Genomic DNA, 17,519 nt, shown 5'->3' with positions numbered 1-17,519 from the left:
TCTTCCCGCCCCACCCTACATGGTTTATCCGCTCTCTCTCAGGCCACTGCCATTGAACACTGGCTCTCCTCAAGCTGTGACTCCGTTGCCCCGTTGAAGCGGATAACTTCAAAGCGAGAGAAGGACGCTAACCTGTGGTTTAATGAAGATCTTAAGACCTCCAAACTAGCGGTGCGCCGAGCCGAGCGTGCCTGGAGGAGGAATTACTGCCCCTCTCTCAGATCTGAGTTTACCAATACTCTGGCCCAATACAAGAAGGCTATATTGGCCGCCAAAACGGCCTACTTTTCCTCTAAGATCCTTGCAGCGGAGAATCAATCAAGGGAAATTTTCTCGATTGTTCACAATCTGGCATTCTCCGACAGGACATCTCTAAAGCCCACTCCCTCCCAGGATCTCTGCCACTCCTTAAATAATTTCTTTATAGAGAAGATTGCCATTATCAAAGCCAATATTCCCCCACCTTCCCCTTCTTTTGTTGACCCTCAGTGCCCTCCTCCTAAGGGACAACTCAATGCCCTACCTCCTCTGACCAAGGAATCCCTGTTCTCGATAATTCCTCTTGTTAAATCTGGCTCCCCATTAGACATCTGCCCTGCGCGCATCCTCCGTCACATTTTCACCTCGTGTCCGGACCCAGCCCTCCACTTCCTCAATAGCTCTCTTACTCAGGGGGTTGTTCCCAGCTCCTTGAAGACAGCAGTCATTGTCCCCATTCTGAAGAAACCTGGCGCAGACCCCTCGGTCCCCTCCAACTATCGCCCCATCTCTCTCCAACCATTTCTGGCCAAAGTGCTCGAACGTCATGTCACCAGTTCTTTGAGCACTTTTGTGGAGGAGCATGGAGTCTTAGCCCCCCGACAGGCTGGTTTCCGCCCGCACACTATACTGAGTCCGTTATACTCTTGGTCCTCGACAACCTCAGGGAGGGTATGGATACCAACCAGACCCAGGCTTTGATCCTCCTCGACCTCTCAGCCGCCTTTGACACGGTTGATCACACCATCCTGCTTTCCCGTGTCAGGGCGGCGGGGATCGGAGGGACCGCCCTGGTATGGTTATCCTCCTTCCTGAGGGACCGCACCCAGGCCGTCCGCCTGGGTGATTTTTCTGCGGACTTTCTGAAAGTTCAGTGCGGGGTCCCCCAAGGTTCCTCCCTTTCACCCCTTTTGTTTAATCTTTATATCTCCCCTTTAATTTTTGCACTACAGCAAATGGAGGTCGACGTATACAACTATGCGGATGACCTCCAACTTGTGTTCAATCTATCTCCTTCCCCTGCTTCCATCCTTAATTTTCAGTCTATTATGATTTTTATCCGGGACTGGATGAACCACAACCATCTGAAACTTAACCCGGACAAGACCGAGCTGGTATTGACGGGTGGTTCATCCAGTCCCTGGTCCTCACTTTTGTGGCCCCCTTCCCTTGGCCCTCCCCCCGTCCCCTCTACCTCAGTCAAAACATTAGGCATTAAACTAAATTCTGAGCTCACCCTTCACTCCCAAGTTAGCGCTGTGGTGTCCTCTTCCTTTCTGTCACTTCGCACCATACGCAAGGTATCCCGCTTCTTTTCTTCTGATGCCCTGAAAACGATCATCTTGGCAATGGTTATCTCCCGCCTGGACTATGGCAACGCCCTATATGCAGGTTTACCTGCATATAGCTTAAGGCGTTTGCAGTTGATACAGAACCAGGCGGCTCGGCTGGTATTCAATCTCCCAAAATTCCATCATGTAACACCCCTTCTCAAATCCCTTCACTGGCTTCCTGTTCGTGAACGTGTCCAGTTTAAACTTGCTTCTATCATCTGTCAAGTACGACTGGGCATGGCTCCGGCCTTCATTACATCAGAGATAGTTCCCTACGTTCCCACTAGGGCACTACGCTCAGCCTCGCAAGCCCTCCTGACAGTTTCCCGCTTCCGGAGGAAGAAATGGGGAGGCTCAAAGTTTTCCACCCTTGCACCAATTCTATGGAATTCCTTGCCTTTAGAGCTTAGGTCCATACCTCTTTATCCTCAATTCCGAAAAAAGCTCAAGACCTATCTATTCGCCAAAGCTTTTAACTAGACCACTCGTTACTTCTGTTCACATTTCATTTATCTCTCTCATTTCCCACCCTTCGAGGTTTGTCTGTTGTAGCGCCATGAAACCGCTGGTGAAAGTGCGCTTTATAAATCATTTTAAATTCAAATTCAAATTCAAGATAGATCAAAAATGCTCTTTTTGATCCAGACATGAAGTCACTCCTCTTCCTTGGGGTGATGTGGTGGAGGGTAAAAGGTAGGTAGGGTGATGGACTGGCCTAAATAAAAGGGAGTGACAACTTTCAACAGAAAGGAAGCTCTAGCCCGAAGAACCAGCTTGTCTGGGTAGATGTTTAAGGTACAGAGGTTTGGATGACAAAGCTTGAAGCTCACTGAAACTCAGTGCAAATGTTATTGCCACCAGGAAGGCCGTCTTAATGGTAAGAAGCCTCAGAGGACAATTATGGAATGGCTCAAAGGGAGCGAACATCAGAAAAGTTAAGGCCAGATTAAGGTCCCACTGAGGCATGATGAAGGGCGAAGGTGGAAACATATTTCAAACCTTTCAAGAACCTATTTACAAGAGGGGATTTGAAGAGAGGTGGCTGATCAGGTGACCACAAAAAGGCTGAGATGGCAGAAAGATAGTCCTTAAGGGTGCCCAGAGCAGAGCCCTACTGGGCAAGAGAAAGGAGAAAGAGAATAACCTGACAGAGGGGAGAAGAAAGAGGGTGAACTTGTTTCTCTGTACACTATGCCACAAACTTGCCTCAAAGGCAGGCACATACAGTCTTGGTGGAGGGACACCTGGCTGCAAAGATAACAGTGCAGACTTCTAGCAGAAGGTCAAAAGCTGTCAACTGTGGCCGCTCAATCTCCAAACATGAAGGCGGAGCGTTGATAGGTTCGGGTAGAGAACCCTCCCCTGCTTCTACGACACAAGAAGAGGCAGTCTGATCAGAGGACCAATGGCGATGCATAGCAGCTAGGGATACCAAACTCCCCGAACTCAGTTCGCAACCACATGGATGGCTTAGGCCCAGTCGTTCCTGATCTTCTTGAGAACTCTGAGCAGGAGTTGTATGGGTGGAAAAGCATACAGGAGGCCTGAACTCCACTCGAGACAGAAAGCATCTCAGAGCGAGAACAGCCTTGGAAATTTCAGCACACAGAACTGTTGACTGTGCGTTCTAGGCAGTGGCAAATAGATCTAACCCAGGCTCTCCCCACAGACCTTGCACCACCTCCGGATGGAGACGCCATTCATGATTCGGTAGGCATCTTCGGCTGACTTTGCCTACCCTAGCAGTCAGAGAGCCCACCAGGTGTTGAACCCCAGGGATATACCCTGACGTTCCAGCCATGTCCAGAGATGTAGGGCCTCTTGACACCTGTTTGTTGCAGTGCTACACGGTGATGGTGTTGGCCGTGAACTCCTGCATTAGCTTTCCCGTGATGGAGAGCAAAAAGGCTTTCATGCCAGCTGGATCGCCCAGGGCTCCAATAGGTTGATGTGGATACCGCTGGACACGAGAGGCCTCGATCTCCACCTCTCCCAGATAGCAGCCCCATCCCAGGAGTGACGCATCTGTTTTCACTGTCAGACCTGGTGGGGGAAGTGTCCTTTCTGCATGGTTGCCCCTTAATGTTCTGCCAGATACCTGATGCACTTTGACTGAGTGTGCCCTGGGTCCCTACCAATCAGGTTATCACGGCCTGTGTTCTTTCCCTAGCCTGTACCATTGTTTCCACAATCGGAACAACTCTGGCCAACCTGTAAATGCCTTGTAAGGGGGACCTATGGTACCAAGGGCATGGTAGCCAGGAAAAGGCCCGATGATGGAGTATGTCACCTTCGGTGAATGAGGGCAACTTTGCTTACAAAAGCACATGCTTCTTTGGGCACCCAAATTCTGCCCATGATAATCTCGCTGCAATACAGAGAAAGCTTCCAACAGGAAGGGAGAGGGAGCTGCTGTTAACCCAATTGCGGTTTGTTAACCACCCCTGCAGATCTTTTGCAGTTCCCTCCAAGACCCGGACCATGTTGGGAGAGATCCACTGGAAGATCAGGTCCCTCTGCAGAGCCCGCATATGCCAGTGGGCATGTGTGACAAGCAGGATGCAGGATGCCATGAGGCTCAGCAGCCTCAGAGTCAGTCTCACTGAAATGCAAGATACAGGCTTAAACTTCAGTATCATAGCCTGAATATCCTTGACCATTCGGGAGGATATGTCCAAAACTGCACAGAGACCAGAACAGTTACAATTAAAGGGAACATGTAAGAGGGAGTCAGGTCTGACTTCGGCATATTGAGTGAAGGAGGTCCGCCGTAGCCTGGAGGTGGAAGACAACAGCCTGGGACGAGCCCGCCTTCAACACCCCCTCGTCAAGATAAGGAAAGACTAGCACCCCTATTCTCCGCAGATAAGCTGCAACCACCATCATCACCTTGATGAAAACCTGAGGGGTGCTGGTAAGGCCAAAAGGAAGCAGGGCGAACTGAAAGTGCTGGAAGCCCACAGGTAATGCCTGTGGGCAGGCAGGACAGGAATGTGGAACGCTACCATCTAGTCTCCCAGGTCCAGGGCAGAAAAGACTTGAGCAAGCATGCAAATTTTGAACTTCTCCTCCTTGAGGAAGACATTGAGAGGGCGCAGGTCTAGGAAAGGAAATGCCCTCCATCCTTCTTGGGCCCAGACAGTAGTGTGAATAACAACCATGACCTACTGCTGGCGTAGGCACCCTCTCTATGGCTCCATTGGCCAAGAGAGCTGTCGCTTCCTGCCACAGAAAGGAGAGATGGTTCTCACTGAGCCTGGTGCAAGTTGGTGGAGGGGTAGTCATGAATGGGATGTTATAGATCTCCAACAGAGCAGGTGATGGCTAATCCTGCCTCCCACCGGGTGCCCATGATGGTAATAGGGCAAACTAAAGGGTTTTGGAGGCTGCAGCTGCCAGGGGAGTGGTGGACTGGCCCGATCTCTGGCTGCCCAACCCTTGGGGTCTGTGTGTGCACCGTCCTTGCTACGCAGAGACTGGAAAGCTTGTGCGCAGTGGTGGGTCAGCTGGTAAAGACACAGCTGGAACCCCTTCCCGTAGCCAGAAAACAAGCAAAAGGTGGACTGCGGTTGGCTAGGGGGCCACATTAGTCTTAAGAACCACTGAGGGTAGGATAGGGTCAGTACCTCAGCCGCCCTTCTCACAGCGATAGCAAAAGAATCCCCCTCCTCGGTAGCCATGGTGGGGGGAGAGATCATGCCAGTATCTTTAGAGCTGTTGAGTTTGCCGCAGTCTGCCAATTCCTCACACCAGTCCATTTTAGGGTCTAGGAGCTGGTATTTTTCAGGGGTTCAGTGACTGAACCGTTTTGCTTATACATCATTTGTTTTGATTTTGAATTTAGTGCTGCATAAAATGAAATTTATGTGCTGTACGGTATTTAAGTTCCCCATACTGTGAGCAAAAGGTGTTTTTGACACTACTATCATTTGTGGTCAGAATTTATGTAGTATATATGTGTTGCCATGATGCAAAAATACACAATCTTATTAAATATTTGTGTAAAAAATTAAATTTTCCCTGCATTTTCTGATTTTGGTTCACGATTGTGACATCTCTGAAAAGTGTAAATCCTTGAGAAATAATTCCTATGTGGGACAATGTTTGCTTTTTGTTACTGATAATACCCAGTCCTCATGGGATTATTGGGTGGCTCTATTGTGTTTAAAAAGTATGCACTAGGGCATTGTGTACGTATGTCTGACATAAAGGGGAATGGTTAGTCCTACCTAGTGGCTGACTCCCAAAGGAAGAAAAAAATAGACACAGATGGCGTAATAATGCACAGCATGTGAATCCAGGAAAGATTTATGATGCAAAACATTATTTAAAACACAGTTTCCCCAAAGAACACCTTACCGAAAAGCTGGTGGCGAAGCACCTCATTCTCATGTAACGGGTGTTGCAGAAGAGGGTTAGGCATGGTCCCAGAAGGGTAAGGAATGCGGTTTAGGTGGGATCCGGGAGTCAGCGGGTCAATCAAAGGATGCACTCCAGCCGCCGCTGGCAAGAAAAATAACAAGATAAAACCTTTTTGCAGGCTTGCAAACATGTCGCAATCTAGAAGGCACTTCCAACAACTTTAACTAGTTTCCTAAAAACTTAACAACAAAAAGTGAAGGTACAGCATCTAGTGTCAGGCTACTCCACACCACTACATGCTTAGGCACTGTGACAAAGCTGCATTATGTTTAGAGAATGTCTTCGAACCCCATACACATGAGTCAACACCTCCCACACAGATCACTCTACAACTAGCACGCCTTTCCAACCATACACGCCAATAGGCGACCTCAGGATCAGTTCATTTTGCTCCCTTCTCAGGGACATGAAGCTCTTTGCTACTATACAATATATCTAAACTCGTCCAGATGATCACCATGATTCTTCACTAACATACAAGAATGAAAAGATTTAGAAAATACATGAACGAAAGGGTAGAACTGAGACCAATTGTGTTTAGTGTCAAGAGTGACAGGGGAACAGGCAGGGTAGAAGCACTGGAAGTCCTCTTTTTCCAGCACAGAAAACGTTATTAACCTAGAAAGGTATTTCTCCACATTAGGTACCTTCTACAGGGCCAGTTTTGCTTAAATATCTGTACGCTTTTGAAAATGGAGCACATCCTGGAAACTTTCTCCAGGATCAGTAGTTGAGGTAAAACATTGTGACATTAGCGTCTAGACAGTTGCCAAGTAACTTTCCTCATTGATAAAGAGATCAAGTTAGCAAGACAACTCATTCCCAGAGCTCCTTCCCATGTGATGGCAGTGGTGTTATGAAGGCTTACAGGCTACCTCTAGTAGCACCGACTCCTCATGAAAAGTATTTTAACACACTGCCCAAGATCTCCCCAAACATGGTAAATATTCTGCCATGACTGTTGCTATCAAGGACATCCAAATAGAGGAGTGTTCTGCTATCTCACCAGCAACCCTGAGTGCAGCAAAAGGAATTCCAAAAACAAGTGTCCAGCAAGAGAGGGGTTTCCTCTCCACCCACACTTCCACCCCCCAGCCAGTTGCTTGGAAAAGGCAAATTAGGAGAAACCCTAAACAGTTAGTTAGACAGAAGGAAAAGAGAAAAGGAAATAGTATTAACACCCATCAGACACAAGAAAAAATAGAAAGGGGAGCAGTCAAAACACGTTAAGGAGGCAGAAACCCAAAAGGATGGACAACAGCAGACCCAAGAGACGCTGTGGAGAATGGTCATAATTGTGGGCCCTCTAGATGGTGGCTATAGTGCAGCAGTACACCTCACCTGCGTGGATCGCATCCTGTTGGTGTAGATGTAGGTGTGAGTGGATATGCGAATGCTGGTGGTGATGAGGCGTTACATTGAGCATCTGGAGCCGCGCCAATGGGTCATTGCTGAGTGCCGCCACCCTCTCGGCATGCTGCCGCTCTGCTGCCAGCCTCTCTCCATAAGACATGTCCGGCCGCAGAGCTGGCCCGGCTGCCAGTGCCAGTCTCTCTCGCTCCAGGGGCCCTAGCCCAGGGTGGAAAGGAAATGGATGCAGGCCAGGCCCTGAAGGAAGGGAAAGGGTGCCGTGGCGCTGGAAGTGCTCCATGCTGCTGGGCACAGGGTGCATCTGGTCCAGGTCGCCGGGCTTGACCTCAAAGCCAGGCTTCAGCCGTTCCCGCAGGTCCCGGTCCCGCAGCTCCCGCTCACGAGCTTCCCGTTCCCTCAGCTCACGTTCCCGGGCAGCTGGGTCGCTTCCGTAAATGGCCGGCATGTTGTAGGCCAACAGGGGGTCCACAGCACCCAGCGGTACGTAGAAGGGGTGGTTGCGGTTGGAAGGCGACATGACATGGGGTCGGGCATACTCACTAAGAGTACGAAGTGCAGGAGTGTCCGGCCCAAGGTAAGGGGGCACTGTAGCAACAGCACTGCCCTGTTCAAAGGTGGGTCTATGCGATACAACACTGAGCTGCTGGCACTCTGCCACCCTGCTCTCCTGGCACATCTTCTGCAGCATTGAAAAAGAAGAAGATAAAAATAATATTATAATAAGCAATAATATGGAATGGCACAATACTAGTAATATCTGGAGAACAGCAGGTGGGATCCCTGCATATTGAATGCTTTGTCAATCTGAACAGAAAACTCCCTTTGAACCTCAAACCTACATTCTAGTAGGAATATCAGACACAGATGAGCATTGGGGATCTCAGTTGTGTACACTGTGAAGGGTTTCCCGTTATCCTCACCAAACACGACTTCGTGCGCACCATACCCAGGACAAGTACCACACAGTTTTGGATTCCTTCTCTGTCTTTGGAGAAATTTCCCAGGAGAATACTCCTTGCAAAGTATTAGGCGTCTGCTGGCCTGATTATAGACTCTGGACTACTCTATGCCAGGCTTGCTACTCATTGTAGGAGCCAAGTTCGAAATTATATATATATACATATATATATATACACACATATATATATATATATATATATATATATATATATATATATATATATATATATATATATATATATATATATTATTTAGTGCTTTACCAAACAATGATGTAAAAATGTAAAATAAAAAAAAATCCCCAAAAAAATCAGCAGTAGTCCTGTTAGGAATCTAAAGTTAGGAGAAAAGTGGTAAACAATTCCAATCAGAAATACATTTTTAAGTGGCTCAACAATATAACTGCTGCTAGTCAAAAACACAGAACTTCCTGCGAGGATGCAGCTCTGATAAAGGCAGGTTACTTAAGTATTTTATGTGCTGCAGCAATGGCCTATGTGGTAAATTAAACTGGCCTCCAGGGCCACATGGTTGTGACCCCTAGAGTGTTGATAAGTGAGCATTCTTTTCAACTATTTTCTCGTATCTGGGACAAAACCAACCTGCTTCAACCCTGCAGTGGTTCTACTTTTTCTAAAAATGAAACTACAGACGATAACTTGTCTCCCTTCAGCTAGGCCCGCTCAACTCAACAGGTACCTCGACTCCGCTTTTTCTCCATGATGCTGAAATGACTCTTAGTTCATCTACTGACTTTTTATCTTTCTTCCAATAATCTTATTAAACCGCTGCATTCTGGTTTCCATGTGCTACACTGTAGGAAACAGTATTATAACAAGTCAAAACAATACCTTTTCAGGCTTAGGGTGCCGCATACATTATGCAAAAAAGAATAGGATAACTCTGGGTAGTATTCAAGCTTAGGTGGAGAGCAGCTCCTGTATAGCACACCCCGCGACACTTTGAATCTGCTCACCTCAAATGTCTGTTTTTCGAGCAAAGTCATTAAGCACAGAATTAGCAGTGCCATCCACGTATAGCTGTAAAATGACAAAAGCTTTTCCCCACTGCAGGCACAGCTTTGGATTGGTGTATTGGAGTAAGGAAACAGACATTTGAGTTGAGCAGATTCAAAGTGTTGCTTGTGTTGTAGGGTGCTTTCTATAGGAGCTGCTCTCCACCTAACCTTGGGAACAACCCAGAGTTTTCTGCTTCTTTTTTGCATAATTTATGCGACACTCAAAGCCTTAAAGGGTATGGGTGCTCGTTTGTATCTGGACAAAGCTAAACCACCTTGAAGAGCCACAATGATATGGAAACATGTCAGGGCTTGCTTTTATTAATTTCAGATTGGCTTTGATGGTATTATACCAATTCACAGCTGTAATACTGTGCATGGAGTGGTAAAAGGCTTATGTCATTTTACAGCTCGGTGTCGCAGCCACTGTGCTAGTCCTATGCTTAAAGGCTTGCTGTAGAAAATGGCAAAATAATGTGTCTCTTTCTAGCTCAGCGTGGATGGCACTATGCTAATCCTCTGCTTAAAAACTTTACTAGAAAAACTGCCATTTTAGGTGAGCAGTCTCTGGTTTTGTAAGGTGCTCTATACAAGAGCTGCTCTAAACCTACACTTTGGGAACTACAAAGAGTTCTCTGCTTCGTTTTTACTATCACAAGTATCCAACTTTATCACCACTGACCATCACAATCAACTTTATTATATTCCAATACTTCTGGGCCTATCCAAAGCCTTAACACTGCCAACAACCCCACTTGGTTCTCCTCTCCTGGCTTACTGGAATTAGCAAAGAATGGCTCGCCTCTTACCTCACTGACCACAGGATTTAAAGACACAGCAGAGAGGCTTCTGCAAAACTCTGTCCTGAGCCCTCTCCTTTTCTCCCTATTCACTTCTTATCTTTTTTTTTCCGAGTTTTATACAGCGCGAACTAGACCTGAGACGTCGGGTATCAGAGAGCTTTACATGAGTACCAGTTTTGTTACATGAGGACGCATTCATCTTTGAGAGATTACATCATTTGCCCAGAATCACAGAATGTTGAGCGTCGTTGACGAGAATCGCACCCGGTTCCCCAGCTTTGAGGTCGACTGCTCTAGCCATAAGGCTACATCCTCTCCTGGGTAACATGATCTGCTTGCTAGGGTTCTCTTTTCATTTTTATGCAGATGACACCCAGATCTTCTTCTCCTTTGCCACTTGTACCACATCACAAATTGCCTCACTACCACAAGACATTAGTCAGCATTATGGTCCTTAAGCCAGAACTCCTTAAACTGAGATCTGATAGTTTCCTTCATCAACAGCACCCACCTCTCGTATTCACACTTTCTACTTATCAACAGATTATTTGAAATGTATATCCTCTACAGTAAACCTCAGGTTTGTCTTGGCTCATCCGTGATCATGGCAACCTTTGTTGCTAAAGCATCCAGAGCAGCATGTTATCGACTACTGGTTAAATGCAAGATATGCTCACATATTCCTTTCAACTAATCAACTCTTTAGTATTCAGTAGACTGGAATATTGAATTAGTCTTTTAGTCTCCTCTCCCATTAACTCTTCACACCACTAGATAAGGTCCTTAACTACCCAAACCTTGTACAACTTACCAAAGCAAACTACTAGTTTACGGCCAAGAAAGGGATCCCATGCAATTCCTTTCATAAGTTGTCAATAGTTCAGTTCCCAACTACTCTACGACATCCTATCTGAATGCACAACTCGAAACCTACGATCTATGAACCTCAACCTTCTAGTCACATCCAAGCCTCCTTGTGCCACATCAAAGCCCCGGTCCGTCCCCATTCCCTGCTATAAGATGATTATGCTACTCCTGCTCTGCAAGAATTCAAAACAGCACTGAAAGGTTACCTCCTGCAATACAAAAGAAGAGATTGACTACTCTTTGCCTCCACACTCTGCAGTAACTATGTACATTCCATGCCTCTACATTTGATTTGTTAGATATATGTTTTATCATTAGTTATGTGCCCTTTGCCTATTACACTTACACATCTGGTGCACATTTGCCCATGCAACAACTGCCATTTGTTTAAAGTGGGTGACCCATATCACCCTCACTAATTATGTATTGTCATTACTATGATGTAAACGTGTTCTGTTCCTATTGCTAATGCTTAAACATAAAAAATAAATTGCACCTGGGCGAACCAACATCTCTAAGGAAGAGAAATAGTTATTTACTGAGCACCTGTGCAAGGGTTGGGATGATGAGTGAAATTAGTTTAGGCATTCTCTTTTGCTCTACACATTTCCTCTACTTTATTTATATATTTTTTTTTACTTACACACTACACTAATCTGGCTCTTACATGCTAGTCAGTCTGTATGAGAGACACATCCAAGAAACAACTCAAAATGTAAAGATAGAAAATTACACCAGTCAAGAGCTGTAATTCTCAAAAATAAGACACTTCGCTTCCTGTTAGTTTAAATCACTTGCTTAGTGAAGCAAGTTTCATAACCTAGTTCATCTCGAAGCCAGCCCCTGTTCACAGTTTAAGGTACTCTACATTGTTTGTGATTTTTACAGCGATGTTGGAACTGTACAGGGCTGAGTGTAGCATACCGTGCTCCTCTCCAGCTCGCGCTCCTTCTCGCGCTCCCGCTCCTTCTCCCGCTCGCGCTCTCTTTCACGTTCTTTCTCCTCCCGCACCTTCTGTTCTGCCTCCCTCCGTACTTTCTCCACCAGGTCAGCCCTTTTTTTAGCCAGCTTTGACCCTTCCAGGGGGACAAAATACAGATCGGTCCGAGAGCAGGAGTTGAACCCTCGGTCCAGGTGCTTGTTGAACCTTAAAACAACAGACAGACATGAAAAATAAAGAGATGTATATGGAAAGGTATAAGATACAGCAACACAGAAACAGCAAATGCAATAAGACTGAGAAAGCTCGGTGGGAAGTGAGAAAGATGCATAAATACAGTAAGTACATATTAAGCGAAAGACATGAATAAGAAAGAATCACATAGAGGGAGCAGGCAGAAAGGAAAAGCAAGCTAAGAAAGAGAAAAAAGACAAAGCATAAGGAAAAAAAGAAATATTCGCCTGAAATACAGACAGTGCAAGTAGGACAGAAGAAAACAATGGACAAGTACTATAGAGGACTTTGGAGCAAAGAAGAAAATAGATAGCAGGAAAATGGGAAGTTAAAAAAAATCCCAGTGTAATGAGTGTGGAAGGTGAGGATGCATATTTGGTTCATTCGCAACCCAACATGGCATCATACAATGGGGAAGAGCATATGTCGCCTTACCTGGCCGATTGACTTGCATGACTGGCCATGTCCACCACCTTTGGTGGCGGAGAAGGGCTGCGATGAGGAGGCATCGGGCTCTCCACCGGCTCATACTCTTCCACAGGCTCCTGCTTGATCTGAGCTGCAGGCATCATGGGTAGTGGTGGAGGTACGTCCACGGGTGTGGCGGGCCGCTGGGAAGGGGCAGGTCCACTGTGGACAATTAGTGGGCCATTGCCGATGTGGACTGCGGCAGGAGAGGCCGGCTTGTGTGGTGGAGTGGCCGGCTTGTATGGTGGAGTGGCCGGCCTGTACGGTGGAGTGGTTGGCTTGTATGGTGGAGTGGTTGGCTTATAAGGTGGCGTGACCGACTTATAAGGCTGTGCAAGGGGAAGCACGGGTGGGGAGGCTCCATTATATGATGGTGGTGTAACTGCCCTGAAAGGGGGCATTGCTGATGGAGGGGTGGTGGGTTTGAAACCCGACTGGTTCATGCCTTGGTATCCAGAAGCGCCTGCCACGGGCCCCAGGGTGTTGTTAGGAGCGCCTACCTTATAAGCTGGAAGAGCCTGCTGGGTGGGACTGGGGGATGGCACTCTCTTGAAGGTGCTTGGTCCAGAGATAACCGCCACAGGCGGGGATGCTGTTTTGAAGGCTACTGCTGGTATAGGCGCTGCAGGAGTTGCAGTGGCAATTACAGTGGAAAGCGTGGCTGGGGCTGTTGTTACTGGGATTGGGATGTGGGTGCTGCCCAGAGAACCAACCGTGGCATGAGGGTGTGGCAATGGAGGATGTGGCTGCGGTGGTGGGGGCTGATTAACGAAAGGATAGGTGCCATTCTGGACCCCATTGGAGTGGGATGGGCCAGGGTAGTGCCCTTGGCTAGGGATGTTCTGATTAGTGGGTGGGGTGGCCTGGCTATAGGAGGCCTGACTGTGGTTGCCACACTGTGGGGGGTAGGGCCGCATAGAGGACAGTGAAGGTGAGAGGGTGTAGGTGGAGGGGCTTGGTGAGGCGGTTATTAGATTGTGGTGGGGTTGGTTGCTGTACATGGGATGAGAATGCTGTTGGCTGTTCGGTCCATGCTGCCCTTCCATGGCATGGGGGTAGCCTACAGAGGTCTGAGAAGGTGCAGTGGGGAAGGCATGGTGTTGGTGGTGTGGCTGGGATGGGACCTGCTGAAGCTGCTGTTGAAGCTGCGGCTGTGGGTGCTGTTGCGGCTGTGGGTGCTGTTGCGGCTGTGGGTGCTGTTGCGGCTGTGGGTGCTGCTGCGGCTGTGGGTGCTGCTGTGGGTGCTGCTGCGGCGGTGGGTGCTGCTGCGGCGGTGGGTGCTGCTGCGGCGGTGGGTGCTGCTGCGGCGGTGGGTGCTGCTGGGGCAGTGGGTGCTGCTGGGGCAGAGGGTGCTGCTGGGGCAGAGGGTGCTGCTGGGGCAGAGGGTGCTGCTGTGGGTGTTGCTGGGGCAATGGGTGCTGCTGGGGCTGTGGGTGCTGCTGTGGGTGTTGCTGTGGGTGCTGCTGCAGCTGTTGCTGCGGTGGTGGTGGTTGCCCACCTGAGGGTGGGGGGCCCTGGGCATGCGAAACAGATGAGAAGTTTGTATGGCCATTCGGGGGCAGTGGTCTATTGTAGGATGGGCCTTGGCTCCAGACAGGGTGTGAAGGGATCGAAGGCTGAGTGTACTTTGGCGGCTGGTTGGAAACGGAGAGGCTGGTAGGAGGGTAGGCATGACCATAGGGCACTGTGTGACCTGGAGGGGCCTGAACGGGTGGGTACTGAGATGAAGGGCCACTCGGAGGGTAAGAATACCTCAAAGGACCACCTACTGCTCCAGGTGTGGACTGTGGGTGGTGGTGTGCCTGGTTCCCCACTGGGATGCCCTTCTCTGGCTCAGAAGCAGGGAGAGCAGGCATGCTGGGCATTGCAGGTGGCCCCCCTTGACTCTGCGGAGGACCTCCTGTGGCCTGCGAGGGAGGAAGGTGAGTAGAGGGAATGGGCTGGCTTAGCCCTGGGGAAGTATTGAGCGGTCGGAGGGCTGGGGGGGGTGGAAGATTAGGTGCCACATGCGGGTACGGGACGGGGGAGCTCCCATGGGGTTTCTGGGAATTCAAAGTGCCAGACAGCGAGATGGGGGTAGTGGGAGGTGGATACTTGACAGGCGGATGATGGTCTCGCCCCTGGTCCCGCCCATGAGACATAGCCTTGCCATTCGTCTGGCCTCCGGGAAGGACACTGGCCCCATATATCTGCGGATGGGGGAGCGACTGGGGCAGTGACACTGGAGAAGTGATGTGGGCAGAAGGCAGAGGTGAAGGCTGGGTCTGGAAGATTCGAGAGGCCTGGGGCTCCATTTGTCCCTGCGGCAATGGTGGCTCCCCCAGGGATGCAAAGATCCCACCCTCCTGCCGCTTAGAGCCCGGGACGGCGCCATGGTCTGCCAAAGGTGATGCCCCTAGGTGTTGGGTAGGGCACGATGCTGATGAGGACGATGACACAGAAGGAATGGATGAAGCGGTTGGAGGGCTTGGAGGAGAAAAAAGAGGAGGGTATGCTTTGCACAGTCCCTGGGAGATCACAGACGAGTCGGAATCACTCTCGACACTGCCTGGGCTGTGGACGCTGGGCGAGGTACTGCGGTTGTCCTGGTCAATGTCCCGAGGGTCACTGCTGGCATCATCATTCACGCTGTGTCCGTCCAGACTGTCAACATCAGAGGGGGAGCATGGCGGTGGGGGCCGAGGAAGTTCTGGTGGCTGTTGCTAGACAGGATGATAAAGAAAAGGATTGTAAAACAAGTTAGGCCCTCGCAGGCAAAGAAAGCCACGTGGAATGCATAATAAAACTGTCCAAATGGCAGAACAGGAAAAAGGCCATGAAACAGTTCTGCTGAAAGACCAAAATGCTCTATTCTGATGCAGTACTGCCTGCAGCCACAGGAGGACAGTGAGGAGTTAGCTACATCTCTATTTTAAAGCTCCTCCCACATCCGGGAAATGCTGTCACAATAGGTCTGAAAACATAACCAGAATTAAACAAACATTCTAGACCGCACATTGTTGGTTAATGTTAGAGATGCACGACTGGGGAAAGAACAGTTTTTTTTCTCTATACTAGAAGGCCCCTTTTAAAATTACAGATCAAGGGATCAGAGTTCCTGGGCATCCCACACACTGGTGACAACTGGACATCATTTTCTGAGTCCTGTCACAGCACCTAACTACCAACCTGATAACCCAACATTCTCCCACAACAAGTTTCACTGTAGACTATGCCACAGCATTCTGAGATTGCACCCCCAAAAGGCCAGCCTGGGCTGGGTTTTAATGACCTTGAACCCTTGCCCTGGTTTGCGTACCATTTATGTTAACATCTGTAAAATATTATGAGTTCATTCTTTTGCCTTTTTATTGAGGAAAGTATAACATTTTCTAGTCCATCAACAGTCTCAGAAATATTTGAATTTGGCTCAGAACTGCACCACCCGCCACGAATCAATCATGCATTTTACTATTTTACGTCTCACAAAATGAGACGTCCGCAAGGAACTATAACATAACCCGTAAAAATCAAACCAAAGTACACCACCACAAGACACACAAGGTGGCGTGATGCTTCCCCACAAAAGAGGCAACACACGAGGGGAATTACTTTGAAGTTTAACCTTTACAATAATGCAGGTAACAGCATCACCAACCTCGGCAGGCACAGATTTTTCCCCAACTGCCACATCTGGAATCTGCAGCTCCCCCCATGCCACATGACCTCACCAGGTTCGAAATACATCATGTTACTCCTGGGTACTTTATAAAGGCGAGTCACAACACTGGTCCATAATCTCTTCACCAGGCGTCTTTCTATTCCTAGAATGTGTGTGGTGTGTGTGAGCAGTAACACCAACTAGCCCAGATGAGTTTATTCTCCTCTCTCTCCCCTCTCCTCTTTCCCTGTCCTCTGCTTTCTTTCTTTTCTTTTTTCCTTTCCAATCCTTTCCTTTCTTCTTTCTCCTTTCTATCTTTTCTTACCTTTCTTTTCTCTATATAAATTCCTGTAGATTGATGTCTTTTAATTATTATTACACTCATATGTACTTTTTCCTAATTTTTCATGACATGTTTCTTGTATCACTTTTTAATGCTTAATAAAAATTCTTAAACAAAAAAAAAAAAAAAAAAAAAAGATACAAATCTGTAGGGACTGCAAGGAGAATATCCAGTTCAGCATTTGAATGCTCCAAGTTGATCCAATGTCCATCACAATTCGTGTTTCTTGACTTTAAACATAGTAAAACTATGAACTTGGACCCTCCCTTCTTCACATGTCATGGCCTCCTTACCCGCATCATACCCTAGACCTTCCAAATCCATTTAAGCATCCTCTATTCTTTATCATATATGAGCTTGAACTTTTGCTGCTATGCAAGTCGCTTTGGTGCACGTACCCTCACATCTAGTTTCGCACTTTTGTATGCCACTCAGCCATGCAGGCTAGAGTTTGGTACTCGATGCCCTTCAGCTCGGATAGAAGAATGGTGACGCCTGGGTTTCATTATTGGGAGCAGTACAGTGAGCCCACCAAGTCTTCCTCAAATCTTCTTTAAAGATTTTTTAAGAATTGTTTGTTATTTGCACACAAGACTTGACCACTCTGTTCATTCGCTCAGCAAGTCCATTTGCTTGTGGTGTATAAAATGCAGTTTTCAAATGAACAGCAGCCTTTCCCTGAAGAAAACCCTACATTTTATGTGAGATAAACTGAACACCATTATCAGTTACTATGTATCTGGGCCCACCTTTGCTAGGAAATTCCTCTTTCAAGAAAGTCCATAACTAATCGCATATTCACAGAGCTGACACATCTGGTCAACGCTCATTTGGAGGCACGGTCTACCGATAACAGCACAT

At 47.9% G+C, this 17,519-nt stretch overlaps 1 protein-coding gene across 6 annotated transcripts in view; it reads right to left on the bottom strand.

Annotated features, from left to right (window-relative positions):
• The window catches only part of ATN1 (atrophin 1), a 200,559-nt gene that overhangs the window by 52,818 nt on the left and 130,222 nt on the right, over positions 1-17,519 (bottom strand). For 4 of the 6 annotated variants that reach the window (XR_013598477.1, XR_013598476.1, XR_013598478.1 and 1 more), the window contains 4 exons: positions 12,643-15,377; positions 11,958-12,180; positions 7,356-8,064; positions 5,952-6,095 (listed from right to left, as the gene is read on the bottom strand). Coding sequence is in view for 2 of the 6 variants with exons in the window: in XM_078651530.1 (XP_078507656.1) it covers positions 5,952-6,095; positions 7,356-8,064; positions 11,958-12,180; positions 12,643-15,377 (3,811 nt within the window). In the remaining 4 variants the exon portion in view is untranslated. The remainder of the gene's footprint in view (positions 1-5,951; positions 6,096-7,355; positions 8,065-11,957; positions 12,181-12,642; positions 15,378-17,519) is intronic. The other 2 variants (XR_013598479.1, XM_078651529.1) reach the window with 1 other exon arrangement.

This window comes from Lissotriton helveticus, chromosome 7 (genome assembly GCF_964261635.1).
Source record: "Lissotriton helveticus chromosome 7, aLisHel1.1, whole genome shotgun sequence".
In the NCBI taxonomy this organism is placed as follows: domain Eukaryota; kingdom Metazoa; phylum Chordata; class Amphibia; order Caudata; family Salamandridae; genus Lissotriton; species Lissotriton helveticus.
Note: the sequence above shows the minus strand (reverse complement) of the source record. Positions and strands in the feature narration are given on the sequence as shown.